Here is an 18,369-nt window from a genome sequence, read left to right as displayed (position 1 = left end):
TATTGAAACATTTCCAATGAAACCAGAACAACAATAAATTTATAACAATTTTGTTTATACACATAAATATTACACCATGGACGGAATGTTAAAGTTCAAATGACGGATTTATATTAATGTGCTGCTGTTCCGTCTACATGTAGTCTATAAACAGCTGCAAAATGGTCATATGCTGAATCTATTACAACACGTAAATGTTGTGCCTGTATATTGCCTAGATTTATTTCTTCTGACTGTAGTTGACCATCGTGAGAATTTATCTCTGAAAAGGAGAGAAAAATATTTTTATATCATGATAATGTGAAAATATACCCAAGTTTGAAAGGATGAATATGTATTTGCCTGAAAACTGCATTAATAATTTGTATATAATAAATATATTTTCACCCCTAAAAACAGCTTCATTGCCACTGAATTTTCAAGACTATAATAAAGTATTTGAAGGTACAATCAGAAATGCATGCAATGTTGCTTCCATTTTTAACAAGTCATTTTATTTGTCTGAATTTATGTAAACATAAAACAAACAAAGATCAGTCAGTTTCAATATATGTGTTTAGAGTCTGAGAATTACTAGTATTAGGAAAAATCTTTAAATATCCCAGTGAGTAACTGTTTAGAGTTATCTGTTCATTGTTCAATGTTAACAGATAGTCTTGTAAAATTGCTATTTGGCCTGTAAATTTCCTATTTATATGAAGCCCCAGTCCCACTAGACCACGATCGCACCATGCTCACTGTGTTCTTAAATTTATTCAGATTGTGGTGAGGTCGCAGTATGAGCGGCATGAAAACATATATATCTACACGATCTCACTACGATCATCAAAATTTTCATTTTTTTCACAGATCGTAGTGCAATCGTAGCCTAGTGGGACTGCGATATTACGGTACTAAAAAAATCTTAAATTTCATTGATGGAAAATTTAAACGAATAGTGTATTTTTAACTCTTGATGTTTAAAACATAATCATGGGTTTGTTATGAATGACTATTTTGCTGGCCTTTTGTTCTTTTATGGATGTGTATCTTTGAGTTTTGAATTACCCTCTGATTTTTTTTATATTTGAAATGTTTGCTCTTACAGCCTTTTACCACTATCTAGGATTATGTCAAAACCTGTATACAACAACAAACATTGCAGAGCTCCAGATAAGAATTCACAAATTAGGGTTTTTACCCACCATTTTCTTATGCAATTGGGAGATAAAGTTTTTGAATTGCATTATCAATTTTAATTCACCCCTCAAGCAAATATCACATTGGGTTTTTCACCACCAAGCTCCTTAGTGTGTTGAGTTTTATTCACTGACGAGCAATTGTACGTTTAATTTGTGTCCCGTTTCAAAGTTCTACCAGGCAGTTTTGTATTTTTTTCACAACTTATATAAACTGTAAAAAACAGATATGTGTATTCACTCAACTAAAATGAAAAAATAGTATATAAACTAGAATTATACTTGAATGTTTTTGTTAAATTCAATTTACATAAATCTGGGTTAAGTTGTCCCTTATTAGAAATGTTTTCCAACTACATATCATGTCATAATTGATTTGGCTTTTCACTTTTTCCAACTGATTTCGTCTTTGCCGAAACCCCATTATTATTATTAGTCCAAATAATTATGACGTCTGACAAGGCTATTTTATTTTTTTCTGGGATGTTATTAGCAATGTTCTCGTTAAAGTACGCAAACATGTAAGCCCGTGAATTCGATGGACCCTTCCTAAAAACACTAGCTGAGTCTTTTTATCATCATAACTTTCCCTCAGCTATTCAAAAGAAGCTGAAAACATGCTTCTATTCAATATTTTTACCGGACATTAACTTTGGTTTTAATTCATTGTATGTAATGATAATTAATCCCGAGAAATTTGAAAAAAATATGACATGATACACGCTAATTGGATAAACGCTGAGAAGATCGAAATGTTTCATAAACATGTGTACCTTTTGAGCAACAGAAAATTCCAAAGAGAACCCATTAAAGCTGCTTGATGCAGGGCTCTATTTTAAGAACGAAAGGACATTTCCAATTATAAATATTTTAAAAATAGAATTACGCGAAGACTATAAACTAATAAGGGTAAATAACGCAAACGATAGAGAATAAAAGCGTTGAAAACTCATGGTTTTGGCATATAATTGGGTTTTCTGTTGAATTAATTGGGTTGTTGAACCCTGCAATGGGCAATTGTATTGGGTTTTTAATTATTTGTATTGCGTGATCACGCAAATACGCAGCTTATCTGGAGCTCTGCATTCTGAGAGTACTGCATGGCAATACATAGTCCACTAACAGTAAAAAGTTCTTTGTGCTGAACAAAATGCCAACTTGACCTACAACTTGTAATGGTGTAAACTATATATAACAAATATCTGGTCAATATGTTCAAGCTGAAGCATGACAAAAAAAAGTGTGTAAAACTAATTATTTGAGTGAACAAACTGGAACCTGATCTGTAACTCATCTTGATAAAAGAATACACCAAATATCTATCCATATCTTCATGCATGAAGAAAAAAAGTGTGGAAAACTGATTTGCCGACTGACAGAGAGTGCAAACCTAAATTCCCCTTCGACTTAGTTTGTAAGGGACTAAGAAATGAAACCTACCTATTTCTTTTATTGGTTCAAAATTTAAAGGTTCACTGTCTGTACTTTTCTCTAAGATCAATTTTCTAACTAAAAAAGAAATAATATTTCTTGTATTAAAATACCTTTGTAGAATGAAAAGAATTTCTAATTCAATGATATTAACTGTTGGAATGAGACACAAATCAAGTACTTTTTTTTCTAGTTGCTGTAAACATGGTAAATATCTAATAAGATATTATCATGCTTTTGACTACATATCAGTTGTTCTTTAAGTTTTTCTAGTTACTGTAAACATGGTATATTTTTAAGTATACAATATCAAGTCTTTACCTTTATCAGTGGTTCTTTTGGTATAAAATAAAACTATCAATATTTTTTTCAATATTTATATAAACTTACCATTACATGAAGCTAATTCTACCTTCGACATGTTCATCATTGATGTGAATTTTATGACAAATTCCTGTGGAAACAAACCTGTTGTTGTCCAGAATGTTTCTGAATCCCTGAAATAAACAATGTTTAAAGACTCAAATGACTGGACACAATAAAGGGTTATCAATAATGTAGGTTTATTTTTGTGTATGGAATTGTAGAATGCATGCTACGATAATAGTGTATTTATCAAACTTTGTAACATACACGTAAGGCATTAGTACATGTAAATGTATACAAGGAATGAAGCTTCTGGGTCTTTTACCTCTTGAAATGTTATTTATACAAACAGTTTATGCCATTCCTGGATTGTAATCCCTATTGATGTCTTGCTTTCTGTGATTTGCGTTTTAGGCATGACAAAAATCAGTCCCTTCCTGGTCAATAACTGGGTATAATGTCACAGTTTCAAAGTGTCTTCTTAGCTAGGTAATTTGTCACATCTACCTTTAGCCCTAAAGTCAATTATCAAGTCTTCCTAATGAAGTGGTAAACATATTGTCAGATACAACTGTATGTTGTCAAAGAGATGATGATAATTGGCTGCTTAATGTCCAGTAACAAATTAATATGCATATTTAGGTTAAGAACATGTTAATGTAAATATGAATATTAACCCTGCTTTGCACTAGACCAACACACTGAGCCGGATTTTTAAGTGCTAGTTCCCAAGGTTAGTTTCAGAAGGAAGACTTATCACCTGACATGGACACATTATTCTGCCTTCATGCCGACCAGTAATTGCTCCTACTCCTAAATGTGGCAAGCTTAGAGAGTAGCAGCAAAAAACCTATTTTAAAGTATTTGGTTTGTCCATGCCAGGGTTCAAACCCGCAACCTCCTGCACTTGAGGCAATCATGCTCCCACAAGACCACCATGGTGGTACAAAAATGTATTATCATAGTGAAATTGACAGTTCAGCCTCAATGTAATATGAAAGCCATCAGGAAAGGAAAGCAGGGCTAGACTGTTAAGATATTTCTGAGAAAGAAGATGTCTAAAGCAAGAAGAGACAGTAATAACTTGTCTTCAAGCTTTCCTTCAAAAGAAGTCTATTAAACCGACTTTAAGTCAGATCAACCTTTGCACACATTGTAAAAACATCATTAATGTTTAAGAGAACAAATTAAAGGAAATACCAAAAATAATACAACCAGTCCCCGGTTTTACTGACTGAAATGATTGCTCATGTCTGTGAAAGAACCAATGGTCACACATTAGAAGCTGAAACAGGAAAGGTGATGGTGATTCAAAAGAACCCAAGTAAAAGAGAAAATCTTTCTTCTTATCTTCAGAGACCATAGTAGTGCAAAAAGATGATCACCTATTAAATTGAGAACAACAGTGTATAAATTGATAAATTGAAGAGAGATGTAGATGAATTGGACAAACATACATGTACTTGCTGGAGGCAACTTTTTTTCAAGAAGATAAAAGAAATGAATGATATCATATTAAAACAATTTGTGAATAATACAATCTGATACACATGTAAACAATGTATTAAAATAAAGGGCAAAATAAGCTTCCAAATGTTTAAGTGACCTAAACAGCACAGAAATATTCATACCTAAATACATGTACTGGTAAATATTACTTACAAATTCCTGGGGCAGTATAATTATTTTACCACACAACCTTACATAGAAGGTAAGCACTGAAAGGTAGATGTTGGGCAACTGAATCTGAAAATCACATACATACATTGTACATGTACATGTACATGATGTACAAAAAATGTCAGTCTAGTCCAAATAATTATTATGTCTTGAAAGGCTATTTAATTTGTTCGCTTAGAATCCTTTGACTGCGTCACAGTAAGGCATCAAAGCAAAAAAATGAAATAGCCTTTGAAGAGGTCATAATTATTTGGACTAACATAATCATGATAAGTCTAGATCTGGACAAATAAAGATTTCAGGTTACAAGAACCGAGTAGGCCAAACCAATGCATAGAGTCATGCAACTGTGGAGACAGGCTCACCATTTCCTCCTGAGTGTGCTTGCTATGAGAAAAAACAAGAAGATATGTTCCATCAAGTATCCAAAGAGGTTGAGATCAGAAACCTAAATTTAGCAACTATACTAACTAGACAAGACGGGAAAAACATTGAAAAGACAAACTATAAACAGTGACACATTACATTGACAGAACTGCCAAATCTGATACTGCTGTTCCTCAATCCCAATCTTAGCCAGGATATATAAGCTTTCAAAGCAGAGGAGGGAATTTGAGCAAAACGCACAAGAGGAAAAAACCTGCACATACATGTAATTTGTCATTAACAGGTTATCATGGTTATGACAATCCACCTTATCGCCAATCCCGGCTGACCCGGACGCTTGAACTTTTGATGCATATAATAATCACTTTTCCATTGTGGTGTCAGATATTTTGTTTTATGACGTCAAAATTTTACGGGAACCTGTGTGATATCCAGTAATGGCGAACAAATAGTGATAAGGTGTATTTGTCTGTTTGTGCCAACATGCCTTAAGATTAATGAGGATTGTAGACATTGTCTATTGTTTTAGTAAACAAACAATACACCTTATCGCTAATCCCAGCTGACCAGGCCACTTGAACTTTTGACGAAGATATTTTATTTTATGATGTCAAATTTTTACGGAACCTGTGTGATATCAGTAATGGCGGACAAATAGCAATAAGGTGTATGTATGCATTATATTTCCACACAGGATCACACAAAGTAAAAAGGTACATTGTTTTACAAAGCAAAAAGTATTTTTCTGTTTTTGATATAAATTGAGAAAGAAACAATGCAAGTGTCGGTGGGTGAGAACAGTTTTCTGTTATAATGCAGTGTACTCAGTGGTTTAAAATTGAGATTATACCCGTCTATAATATTTTCAGGAGGATATTTATCATCACTTGAAGTTGCTAACACAACCTGGGCACCAGCAGATTTTAAGGCAACATCAAACATTTTTAACTGTTGATAGGAATGTTAGGGCTGTTCGGAATATTTATGGTTGTCACCGCAAATCAAGTCTTTTCATCCCGACCCGACCTCCTGAGAGAGATGATATTGAAAATAAAATATACGTGTCAAAAATTAAAAAATAAATCGGAAATAATTAAGATGTAATTAAAATAGAACAAAGTTTATCATCAAATGCAGACAAATTCGGTCAACAATAAAAGTAATTGACTGTGGTTAAATTTTTTGACCAGAAATGATAGCCGCCTTTTAAAGACCCGTTCGGAAACTTTCCCCGCCAAATTCCAAATCACTTTATACAAATTATTTATCAAGTAACATGTTTAAAACATGTTAAAGTAACCATAGGTAAAAACTTGTGTTGAATTTTTGAAAGAGTGACACAAAATCATAAAATATACAAGTTGTCTTTTCAGAGGCCTTCAGGCTTTGACAATTTGACAATCTAACGGAATTCTTAAATAAACATTTTCATCCTCTTCTTTCGGCTTTTAGGTCAGGTTTTGGTTGCCAAACTGCACTTATTAAAATAATAGAAGACTGGAAAAAAGCTCTGGACGAGAACAAATTTATTGCTGCAATTTTGATGGATCTATCTAAAGCATTTGATTGTTTACCGCACGATTTACTTTTACTTGAATTGGAAGCATACGGTCTGTCTAAAAATTCTCTAAAATTATTAAAAAGTTATTTAGAAAACTGCAAACAACGCATTAAAATTGGAAGTTCTTGCAGTGAATGGGATCGTATGTTTATAGGCGTACCACAAGGGTCAATTCTTGGTCCAGTTCTTTTCAATGTCTCCATAAATGACATATTTCATTTTGTACAAAAAGCACCATTTATAATCAAGTGGATGACAACACTGTATCATACAGTGATCATAATTTAGGTAAAGTTGTTGAAAGTTTAGAAACTTATAGTTTAAATCTAATAAACTGGTTTTCTATAAATTTAATGAAGGCTAATCCTGACAAATTCCAGGCTATAGCCATTGGAAAAAAAACAAATAAACATAATTTGATATTTAATTTAAATGGAAACAAAATTTCTTGTGAAGAAAATGTTAACCTTCTTGGAATATTGAACTATTAGATTCGGACTTTAATTTTAATAATCCTATCGGAAATATGTAAAAAGGCATCAAGACAATTAAATATTCTAAAATGTATGGGTAAATATTTAAACAGGCTAGGTCGGTTAACAGCATACTACTCATTCATACTTTCGAATTTTAACTATTGTCCAGTAATTTGGCACTACTGTAGTGAAAAAAATTCTTTTAAAATGGGAAAAATTCAAGAAAGAGCTCTAAGATTCATTTATGAAGATTATGATATTCCTTACGAAAAACTGCTAGAAAAATCTAAATTACCATCTTTAAAAATAAGAAGAATAAAAACAATTGCAATAGAAACATTTAAAATAATTCACAAAAAAAGTCTGAGCTACCTTCATGATTTGATTGATATAAAAATTAACAAGTATGATTTAAGATCACAGGAAACAGCAGTAATCCCAAGAGTTCGAACTACTAAGTATGGCTTAAGATCGTTTCGCTATAATGCTGCACAAACCTAGAATGAGCTACCGAACCATTGTCGAATGGAAACATCTTTGGACCAATTAAAAAAATTGGTACAAACATGGGATCCAAGTAACAGCTCATGCCAGTGCAGTGCATTCATATAGTGTTTATGCCTGTTTTATTTTTAGGCAGTTAAGCTGCCTTATGCGAGCACCCTGGATTTGTGTCCTACCCAATAAATGCTGAAATACGTGCCATTGTTATTATCTAGCTGGTTACTATGTTATTTATAACTTATTGGACTGTTTTTTCATACTTTACATTCTGGATTAAAAAAAATATGACCAGAAAAACCTTAAATGATCGTCGATTTTCACAAAAGTTTTGAAGTTGCACATAGGAAGTAGAGCACATTAGGAATCCTTGTGTAGTTTATTATCCCCTGAGCTTTTGGCTAAGATGTCAAAGAACAAATGTATGAAATATTTAATCGCCGAAAATCTCTTAAGACATTAAGACAGTTAAGATTTCCTAAATTGCAAAAGTCGTAGGAATATTGTTTGTCATCAATACGTAGTACAACGTCAATAGTCTATTATGCAATAAGTTCAACTGTTCATGCTGTTGGCGGCAATTTCAAATTAGTGTATCTAACAATATATATGTTCATGGTCACATTACAGTATAAAATTTCTTTATCAGTGATAAATGATGATAATGCTTGTGAGATGCTTTTAAAGTGTAAACAAATTACTGCAATTTTAAAGGGGTATTTTTTCTCAATTTTGTAGGGTCAATTAAAGAGCTGGAAGTTTTTTACTTTATTTTAACAAATAATGCAACTATATCATATACTAGTAATACCTGAATGCAAGCAAATCATATGATAATCAGTGGCGTCCTTAAGGCCACTCTACCCTCTCTTGTTTGATAACTTAGAAACGGCCGAGATCCCCACCCCTAAACCATATTCCGGTATTCAAGTTTAGGACAATATAATAAATCAAATAAAATATAGGAGTTGTCCCTGGAGTCACCCACCCCCTCCTGTTTGAGAACTTGGAAACGGTTGAGATCCACACTCCTTAACCATATGTATTCATGTTTGTGACAATATTAGAAATTAAATGAAATATGTGGAGAGTCGCTGGGGGTCACCCACCCCTCCTGTTTTAGAATTTAAAAATGGAAATGGTCAAGAATCCTCACACCTAAACCATATAGACTCATGAATGGGACAATATAACAAATCAAATGAAATATAGGGGAAGTCCCTGTGGTGACCCCACCTCTCCTGTTTGAAAACTTGGAAACAGTTGAGATCCCAACTGTAAAACAATATATACATTAATGTCTGGGCCAATATAGCTAATTGAATGAAATAAAGGGGGAGTCCCTGGAGTCACCCTACTCCCTCCTGTTTGAGAACTTGGAAACCGATGAGATCCCCACCCCTAAACCATATACATTAATGTATAGGACAATATAACAAATAAAATGAAATTTAGGGGAAGTCCCTAGGGTCAACCTACCCCTTCCTGTTTGAGAACTTGAAAGCCGTTGAGATCCCCACCCCTAAACCATATATATCCATGTATGGGACAAAATAACAAATCATTTACATTTAATATGGACCAGTCAGTCAGACCTCAACTTGTACTACTAGCAGTCAACTAAAACCAATGTTAACTACCAAGTAGAACAACTGCAAGTCTTGCGAACTTGTATCACTGCAGACTCACCATAAAAATATACATTGATATATGCATTGCTTTTGAAACCTTGATTACATATAAATTATTTGCCTTAATAATTAACTCATTAGATTAACATAAATTTACTATAAATGAATGATTAATGTTGAAGCAACATTGCCACAGTTTTCATGATTACATTTTCCTTGGTTTTTGGTTAACTGCCTACAGCACTTACAGCGCTTTGATTACTTTTATTTCTTGTGTGATTATATGATTTGTGCAATCTTATTATTAACTTGTGCTATGTTTTAAGTGTACTATATGCTTTTAACTTATATATGTCATTTATGGTATCTTACTATGCATTATATGTTTAAAATTGTGTTGTTTTCATGACTTTTGTATGTGTTTATTGTATTGTGTGTGTGTATTGTATTTTGTTATTAAGTCGATTTGAAAAGCTCACTAGAGCTTGTGTTATGTAGTTTATTGGATATCGACTCTAAAAAAAAAAAAAAACTTTTAATCATTAAAATACACAACAAAATTTGAATTAAATAAAAAACACAAGATAAAAATATTTTTAAATACAATTATTCAATCAATTACTAGCAAACGTTCCCGGTTTTAGCGCTGCCAAGAAAGGCTGGCACATGAGCTGCTGAGGAATCCATGTCCGTTTGCTTAAAATCATGTTCGCTCTCATTCCTGAGGGTATTAATGCCCTTTATTGTCAATCAATTAGCGTCAAAATGGTTAAAATTTTACTGTGATTTGTCAAAATATCCTTATTGTGATTTGGCAGAGGTCTCAAATAATTATCGATACTGTTATTGTTAATTTTTGAGAAAAAAAATTTAACCTTAAAAAAATAACATGATTTGTCAATAACACCTGATTTTTTTATCATCTAAAAACAAGTGTACATTTTATCGTCATGCACTAAAAATTACTGTTAATATCAATTGTCAATTATTTTTACTATTATTTGTGATGAAGGTACCCCCTATTACCACCCTCATACACATTCACCCAAAGTCAGGTTCACTCCCATACATGTTCCACCTTTCAAGCTGGCTCCCTACATGTTAAGTTTAAACGCTGGTTCAGTTCACATACATGGTCACTAAAGTGTAGTTCATACAGACATACTATATATTTATTCTGCACAGAACACTATATGGTTGATAACAAAAGTTCTTGAAAGCTTAATTAAATCATATAACAGTTATTCCTTCTTTAAGAAATAATTTCCTGGAGTATATATTATTCTCTTATAACATGTATAAGATCCAACTGAGTTACTCAGAATAATTCTATACAATGGCATTCTTTACAAAGTAATTATTATGCCCAGCATTGAACTAGCAGAGCTCTTACATGTATTTTGATTATCACTTATATGAAATTTCTGTTTGTTCACATGATTAACATAATTTTGTCAATATACAGTAATTTTATTATGTAACACAAGTTCTGATACTTTCATTTTATCGGTAATCCGTATATTTTCCCTTTGATCTTTCTGCCTAATATTTTCGCGTACCAACGTACTGGCTGTATGGCAATGGATAAAATATTATCTGTTGAAAGTTCCCAATAGAGCTTTTGTTATGTAACAAAAATTCTAACAGATAAAAGGTGGAACCTTTGTTCTGTCATGTAAGGCATTCTGAAAAAATAGATTAACAATGTACCTATTTTATCTTTTTAGGTACAGTGTAACTTGAATAATAAATAGTTATTTTGAAATGATATGAATGGGAAGAGACTTAAGACACATGATATATCTGAAGAAAGACAAAAAACACCAGAACGTTTGTTGTCACAGTGCATACACTATGTAGCAGACAATCTGTGTTATGTTGACTCTTTTTATGGATTGCCAGATTTGATAGCAGAACAGATATTCAGAAAAGCAGAATCCTTAGACAAGTTTGATTTAGATGACAAAAACAGCTTTCATGCACTTTCAATATTTACTACTGTATATGAGGACCTTATCATTTCAAGTTTAAACCTCTGTAACCAATACCTTGGAGTTAATTTCTGTCAGGATCGTTTAAATTTGTTGACATCCCTTAGAGAAATAGATTTGACTGGTTGTAGACTAGGAGATGAACATGATTTCTTGAATGATTTGGGACAACTTCAGAGGTAAGATTCCCCACATAAAACTGCAGTTTGACAGAAAATGTACATGTATGAGGGGCCTGATGGGTTATTTTCGTTTTTCGTGATCAGCGCATTTTCGCTATCGTGATTCGTTTTTCTACAGATTTTTTTTTCTGTGAATCATGATTGACAAAAATATCAACTCGTGAATAGTGATACGACCCCCCCCACCCCCAATCAGGCCCCTCATGTATGGAGTTCATAGGCTTATGAGTAAACACTTGTAACTGCGCTTATCCATTTGGTCAGTTCTAATTGATAGTGCGATAAAATATCTGTTTACAATCTGTGGTATACTTTATAGTATAGTTTCTATTTACTTATTGAAATTTGGAAGTTGAGGTATATAAAGATTGAAAACACCATTTAAAAAAAAAACTTAACCAGATGCTCCGCAGGGCGCAGCTTTATACAACCGCAGAGGTCGAGCTCTGAACGGTTGGGGCTAGTATGGACACAACATTCAAGCTGGATACAGCTCTGAATTTTGATTGTGTTTAAATAGTTTTCTGACACAGAATGAATGTGGTCTAATGAACTTAAAATATTTTTTTTGCTTTTGAGCAATTCACTATGCTGTTGAATATTAATTCTCTCAAAACAAAATATTTGAAGAAATTTTCTTTTTAATTGAGTTGAGACAAACTTAAGTTAAGAGAACAGAAACTAAAAAATTCTTCAAGTTTTCCATTTGTAAATGGGCATAACCCTAGAATGGTAATCAAAGTGCTTGTCATCACTGAATGGTAAAGACTGCTTTAATTTATCAGTTTGTAGTAAAGTGAATATTGCATTGTATATTGTATATAGCATTGATTTAAGTTGATTCAACTACTATTCTGGACAAAGAAAGATAACTCCAATTTTCAAAGAAGATTTCATAAAGCATTAGTTTTAGGTGATTCAACAACCATTTGGGACAAAGAAAGATAACTCCAATTTATTGTCTTGAAACTACAAAAATGCTTGTTTTGGCCCCTTTTTGGCCCTTTATTCCTAGACTGTTGCCCCATAACCCACAAAATATATCCCAACCTTCTACTTATGATATTAAACATTGTGGTACAATTTCAGAACAATTGAAATACTTATACACAACTTTTTGTACTGACACTAGACAAATGCTTGTTTTGGGCCCCTTTAGGCCCCTAATTTCTAAACCTAAGGGACCATAACCCACAAAATCAATCCCAAGCTTCCTTTTGTGGTTATAAACATTATGTTAAAATTTTATTGATTTCTATTTACTTATACTAAAGTTATTATCTGGAAACCATCCGTCTTCGGACGACGCAGACGACGACTTGATACCAATATACGACCGCAAAAATGTTTGCGGTCGTATAAAAAGCAATATGTTATGTTGAAGATAATTTGTATGAAAGTTCTCTGAATTTCATATTAGCCTTGCTGTATTTTAACTCATTCGACAACTTATTACACTTATTATGATATGTACTTGCACTTAATTTGAAGGTTGGAGATATTGTGTCTGAGTGACAACAGTTTATCTGATAAAGGGATCCAGAGATTGACTTGTCCTTACAGAGTGTGTGGTCAGGGACCAGCAGGATTGACTAAGCTGGATGTATCTGGTAAATAGAGCAAAAATATATAATATTAGATTAGAAAAATAAATATAAAATGATCTGTGAAACATTTAAGTTACCGTATTGAAACTAAAGAAAAATAGAAATACACTCATTCATAAAATAGAGAATGGAAATGGACAATACCCGACCAGGAAAAAAAGACAACCAAAGTCCACCACAGCAAGAAAATCCTGAACCCTGAGGTAGACTTCAGCTGGCCTCTAAATAAAATGTGTACTAGTTCAGTGAAAGTGGACTTCACACTTACCTCCTGAACATAATTAAACTAAAATTTTTAAAAAATTCAAGACTAACCAAGGCCAGAAACTTCTGACTTGGGACAGGCGTAAAAATGACAAGGTTTAAATATGTTTAGTGAAATTTCCACCCTCCACTATACCTCTAGCCAATGTAGATTAGACATACACAGCAATACACTACATGTACCTTGAATTCAGTTTGTGTGAGGTTATATTTGTTTATATTACACAAGTTATACAGTTACTGTAAGATGTAACCAGAAATAATGAAAATTGTGACAAAGGACAGTTACCAGAACAAATATACTGTCCTTCCAAAATGTATAGATATTAATGGGCTTATTTGAATGTTGACCAGTGTTAACCACAGTCATCGTAAGGATGTTTAAAATATATATCTGGTATAAAAAAATATGTACATGTACTATGAACCTGGATTTGGTTTCACAAAAATCGTATTACTAAGATTGATCATAAGTCATGAACAATTCAGTATACTTACGATCAATCTAAGTCATATTCTTTTTGGTGAAACAAACACCTGGATCATATCTTTTTAATTACAAGATATCTTATTAAATTCAAAATCCCGTGCAAAGCAATTTGATCAGAAAGCTTTTTCTGTTGTTTTCATGATAATAATTATTGAAATGTTTGTGCTATGATGTTGACATAATGATGTCACATGTATTAAAGATAGTCAGTTTACCAACATTATTTATGGATAAATTATATTTGTACAGATAACTGGGAGGTTACAGGAAAATGTTACAAGTATCTAAATCCATTTTGTAAATTGACAGTAATTGATGTCACTTCAACACAGGTCAAAGTAAGTTCTCATCTATGTATAAATTGTTAATACTGTGGATTCATTATTATCAGTTGGATACCAATTTTTGTGGATTTCGTGGGTACAGACTAACCACGAAATTATATTTTCAATGAATGACATATTTTCTTTAGGGTTGTATGCAGGTTTCGGCAAAACAACGAAATCAAATATCCATGAACATGTATGTTTTCCTTAATCCACGAGAATTGGTAACCACGAAAATAAATGAATCCACAGTATATTAGAAATTATAAGTTTTGAAAAGAACAACAATCCATCAAAGACAGTTTGACATAGTAAATATAAAAAAATACCACTTGGCATATTGTATGACCATGATGACTTGATATTATTTCCTCACCCATTTGATCAAGTAAAGTTTTCCTTATATAAAGGTTCTGTGCACATTAGCATGCTATATAGTCTAAAATTTTAAAAGCATATTTTTAGTAATAAAGAAGAAAGGTGACAATTTTTCATTTTTTATCACCTGTATGAATAAAAGTTGATTTCATGGGAAGATTTTGTAGTCTATTGCTTGTGAGAACATGCTTGCTCTTTATTACCAAATCAAATCAAATCAAATCAAATAATTTTATTGGTGTAAATTCCTATACAGAAATGATACCAGCCGACATTTACAAAATACAAATACAAAAATAAACAAACAAACAAAAAAAACACCAAAAAAACCCATATTTTCTCAATGATAAGAGATACATATTTTATATTTACATTGCGTGGAGGTGTCATTGGTACAATATTATTAATTTAAGCTATTACAATCAGCTTTAATACTATAAAAGCTCTTAACAACATTATGTTTGCTTAAAAAGAATGTTCAAATCATACATATCGCTTATTCCAGGTACACAAACAGTACTAATGTCCGTATCATTACTTTTTAAAATGAAACTAAACTTATCTTGTCCACACATATTAACAAAAGATGGAACCATATCACTTAAGTTACAAAAGAGTACATTTCTATTAAGTTCTAACACTTTACATTGAATGAGGAAATGGAACTCATCTTCAATTCCATCCTTGCAAATTGGACAAATTCTCTGTTCTAAAGGTGTTCTAGTATACATGTATCTACCAACTTCAATTAGTAATTTGCTATTACTTATTCTAATTTTTACCATTTTAGAAATAACACTTTTGTTAAGGTCCAGTAGAAGATATTTTTCTAATTCAAAATTATTTTTAACTTTGCGATATGTTCTTAGTTTATTACCATGACTATTACCATTATTAGAGTCACAAAAAAGAGCTTGTTTCCAGTATTTTTTCTTTGACATAGTATTTTGATTTTCCCAGACATGCTGAAAACCAAGTTTACCTAATAACACTTTTAATTTACTACAAAAACCATTAGGAAAGTTTTAAGTTTTCATTGTATGCTTTCTTTACCATACTCTCACTGTCCATATTAATGATTTGAAGCCAGAAATTAATTGTATTTTTAAGGGCTGACAATGAAAGTGGGAATAAACCTAATTCAGAAAGTACAGTATTATTAACAGCACCTTTATTTACACCCAATAAAAATTTAGCAAATTTTGTTTGAATTTTATTTGGACTGAAGTTTGCATCCATAGTATGACTTGATGGTAGTATTTTGTTTCACTAAACTAATAGTAGCCCAAACTTCACTGCTACATAACAGAATAGGTTTAACACATGAATCAAAAAGCTTTAAATGTGGTAGTAAATTCATCTTTTCAGAAAATAATAATTTTCTAATACAAAATATAGCTTTTAATATGCTAGCCTTTTTACATAACTGATCAATTGCTGAAGTAAAAGATCCAGATGGTTTAAAAGTTATACCTAGATACTTGTATTCATCAGTTAACTCCAGTAATTTTCCATTATAATAGAATTTGTGCTTTTTAATAATTTTCCCTGCTTTATTGAATATTATAATCTTGGTTTTATTAAGATTAACAGATAGATTCCATTTTTCACAAAATATATTTAATTTATCTAAAGCATTTTGTAGGCCAGATGGTTCTTTATAGTCTTTTAAAGATCTGACTTATAATTTGTCATTTGTTTCAGGGGAATCAAGAGCTTCTTAAAACCTGGAAATTTAAGCCAGTAAAAGATGATGGTACCTTGAAAACAATATCCAATGTAGGTTGGGCTTCAGATGTGGTTCAGAAATGGATGAAAACAGCTGTTTATAAGGCAACTTGTGTAAAAGTGAAGAAGGAACTAACAAAGACACAACAGTTCTGTAAGTTATTTGTCAATCTGTTTGCTCTATAGACATATTTATTTATCTTTTTGTTATTTTTGCATAAAACATGTTGTAAAACTGGCCAGTCTCCAAGAAAACAAACCAAAATGGCTCATCTCAAATTCAACATCAACCTATCAGTTTGAACAGACATTATTTCTTGGCAAATACAAAACAAATTAATAATGGTTGTTTTTCATCTATCATATTAAGAGATGGTTTGTAAAAGATACATATGAGCAAGGTTATGAAAGATACTTTTGTAATTTCATGCAATTTACAAAATATTTCACTATAAATCTTCAAATCCATTGAGGAAAATTTAGGATTTATCATTTATTGAGGATAGAGTACTTTCGAAAATTAAAACTATATATGACTAAAAGCAAATATCGAGTATATGTTGAAGACACAGCAGCAAGCTAGCAACACAAAAAAAACCCAAAAGACAATGATAAGCATAAGTTTCATCAACTGACAAGTATCTATATCATATGTCTAGCACTTTAATATATCACCCAGAGTCTAGACAAGTGAATAGATTTATAAGAGACTACCAAAGTTCTTCAAACAACATTTATGAAAGGACAAACAATGCATGTACCTTTAGATAACCACTGATGAGGTTCAGGAGTTTAAGGCAAATAAGATGCTAGTTGCATCAGCCTGAATAAAAGTTATTTTGTCAAAGAACACACTTGATTGATAGAAGCATCATTTACATGAATATTTCACCTAGTTAGCTCACCTGTGTCATAGAATTATTATGGTTCATCCAAAAAAATTGAGAAACATATACATAAAGTTGTTGCTTTTTCCGTGTTTCATTCCTTCAGTATGTTAAACATGATACAGACTGTCAAAGGTTGAAGACGTTGTCACTAAAATTATTTTTGAGGTTAATATTTGTATCTAGATATTATCCTAAATATCCCTTGAAGGATTGGCATTAATCTTATTCAGATGAAACATCTAAGGAAGGAAAAGAACCAATTAATATTAGGATCATTGAGTCAAAGGTCAGGGTCTTTTACAAAAAATATTTAAATGTTTGGAAAAAATTTTTTTGTTTGTTTGGTAAGTTCAAGGTTATATATGCTTAACATAGACAGAAAATACAAAAATATGATGAACAGTTTTTGTGTCTGTGTGATCACAAATTCCCTTTAGATGAAATCCTGGTTTTGAAGTCCCTATGTTTTTGACATTGGACATAAACTTAGAGCAATACAGGCTTTTTGGAGCCTCAAGTTTCATTTGTTCTAATATTTTTTCTTTTCTGTCAAATTTCAGATTCAAAGAAGAGAAAAAGAAGTACTGAAGACAAATTGATTGACACCGAGTCAAAAGATATCAGAAAGGTATCTGGATACAGACTGCATCTAGTCAGACTGGAAATAACCAGTAAAACAGTACCTGACGACAATCAACAAACAAATTGTAGTGATGTTGATAAACATTCCATAAACAAATTAAAACAACAAAATCAGTCAAAAAATAACAGTGATGATATGGACAATTCAGACACTGATTTGCTCAGTATGTATGGAAACCCAGCTCATGCAAAAAAAAGTGGCCAAAAGATGACTCTGCAGTCTGCCCTGAAATCTGGGGCTTGGTAAAACACAACAAAATTACATAAACTGCAATAGAACTGAGTGGAAGAATATTTGTAAAAATTATTTAATTAATAAATATATTTATAAATTTTATTTTTGAATAATATAGCTAAGAAATTGATAATCATTATATACAGATTTTTTTAACAGTTTGTTTGTGTCTCCCTGGTTATATGTAATGTTTATGACCCCACTGTGCCTTGTCTGTCTGTACATTCCAAAATTGGCCTCTGTTTACTTCCTAGATAAACATTTTGAAACTGATACACAATGAGCATTACTCCCAAACACAGATCACATTTGAAATTTGGGTGGTGTCGCTTTCACTGGTCTTGAGTTATGTCCCTTTATACATGGAAAAAATGCTGAATTTGCTGTTTGCACATTTGGACTTTTCTTTGTTAGAATTTGGATGG

At 32.0% G+C, this 18,369-nt stretch overlaps 2 protein-coding genes across 5 annotated transcripts; one reads left to right on the top strand and one right to left on the bottom strand.

The window, feature by feature from the left end:
* Positions 1-34: 34 nt before the first annotated feature.
* On the bottom strand, positions 35-6,050 carry LOC143052641 (intraflagellar transport protein 25 homolog). 2 transcript variants are annotated; one of them, XM_076225710.1, is made up of 4 exons: positions 5,893-6,050; positions 3,000-3,106; positions 2,619-2,687; positions 35-262 (listed from the first exon to the last, which is right to left on the bottom strand). In XM_076225710.1, exons 1-4 carry the CDS (start codon positions 5,982-5,984, stop codon positions 114-116), a joined length of 417 nt encoding a protein of 138 aa, XP_076081825.1. In that variant the 5' UTR covers positions 5,985-6,050; the 3' UTR covers positions 35-113. The 2 variants fall into 2 exon arrangements, with proteins under 2 accessions (XP_076081825.1, XP_076081832.1); XM_076225717.1 differs by lacking the exon at positions 2,619-2,687.
* Positions 5,525-18,044, top strand: LOC143052604 (leucine-rich repeat-containing protein 42-like). 3 transcript variants are annotated; one of them, XM_076225683.1, is made up of 6 exons: positions 5,525-5,709; positions 10,939-11,381; positions 12,876-12,994; positions 13,995-14,083; positions 16,154-16,331; positions 17,628-18,044. In XM_076225683.1, the coding sequence occupies exons 2-6, from the start codon at positions 10,981-10,983 to the stop codon at positions 17,954-17,956; spliced, it is 1,116 nt and encodes a 371-aa protein (XP_076081798.1). In that variant the 5' UTR covers positions 5,525-5,709; positions 10,939-10,980; the 3' UTR covers positions 17,957-18,044. The 3 variants fall into 3 exon arrangements, with proteins under 3 accessions (XP_076081798.1, XP_076081796.1, XP_076081792.1); XM_076225681.1 differs by lacking the exon at positions 5,525-5,709 and adding an exon at positions 5,735-5,755; XM_076225677.1 differs by lacking the exon at positions 5,525-5,709 and adding an exon at positions 6,242-6,347.
* Positions 18,045-18,369: the final 325 nt, after the last annotated feature.

This window comes from Mytilus galloprovincialis, chromosome 1 (assembly GCF_965363235.1).
Source record: "Mytilus galloprovincialis chromosome 1, xbMytGall1.hap1.1, whole genome shotgun sequence".
In the NCBI taxonomy this organism is placed as follows: domain Eukaryota; kingdom Metazoa; phylum Mollusca; class Bivalvia; order Mytilida; family Mytilidae; genus Mytilus; species Mytilus galloprovincialis.
The sequence above is the reverse complement of the archived record's forward strand: the minus strand, read 5'-3'. Positions and strand labels throughout refer to the sequence as shown.

Coding starts and splice junctions, on each gene's coding strand:
- LOC143052641 (XM_076225710.1), bottom strand. CDS start 5,984: ATGTTTGATGTTGCCTTAAAATCTGCTGGTGCCCAGGTTGTGTTAGCA. Junction 3,107..5,892: donor CCTGAAAATATTATAGACGG/GTATAATCTCAA, acceptor TGTTTATTTCAG/GGATTCAGAAACATTCTGGA. Junction 2,688..2,999: donor AGAATTAGCTTCATGTAATG/GTAAGTTTATAT, acceptor TTTCTTTTTTAG/TTAGAAAATTGATCTTAGAG.
- LOC143052604 (XM_076225683.1), top strand. CDS start 10,981: ATGAATGGGAAGAGACTTAAGACACATGATATATCTGAAGAAAGACAA. Junction 12,995..13,994: donor GACTAAGCTGGATGTATCTG/GTAAATAGAGCA, acceptor ATATTTGTACAG/ATAACTGGGAGGTTACAGGA. Junction 16,332..17,627: donor AACAAAGACACAACAGTTCT/GTAAGTTATTTG, acceptor GTCAAATTTCAG/ATTCAAAGAAGAGAAAAAGA.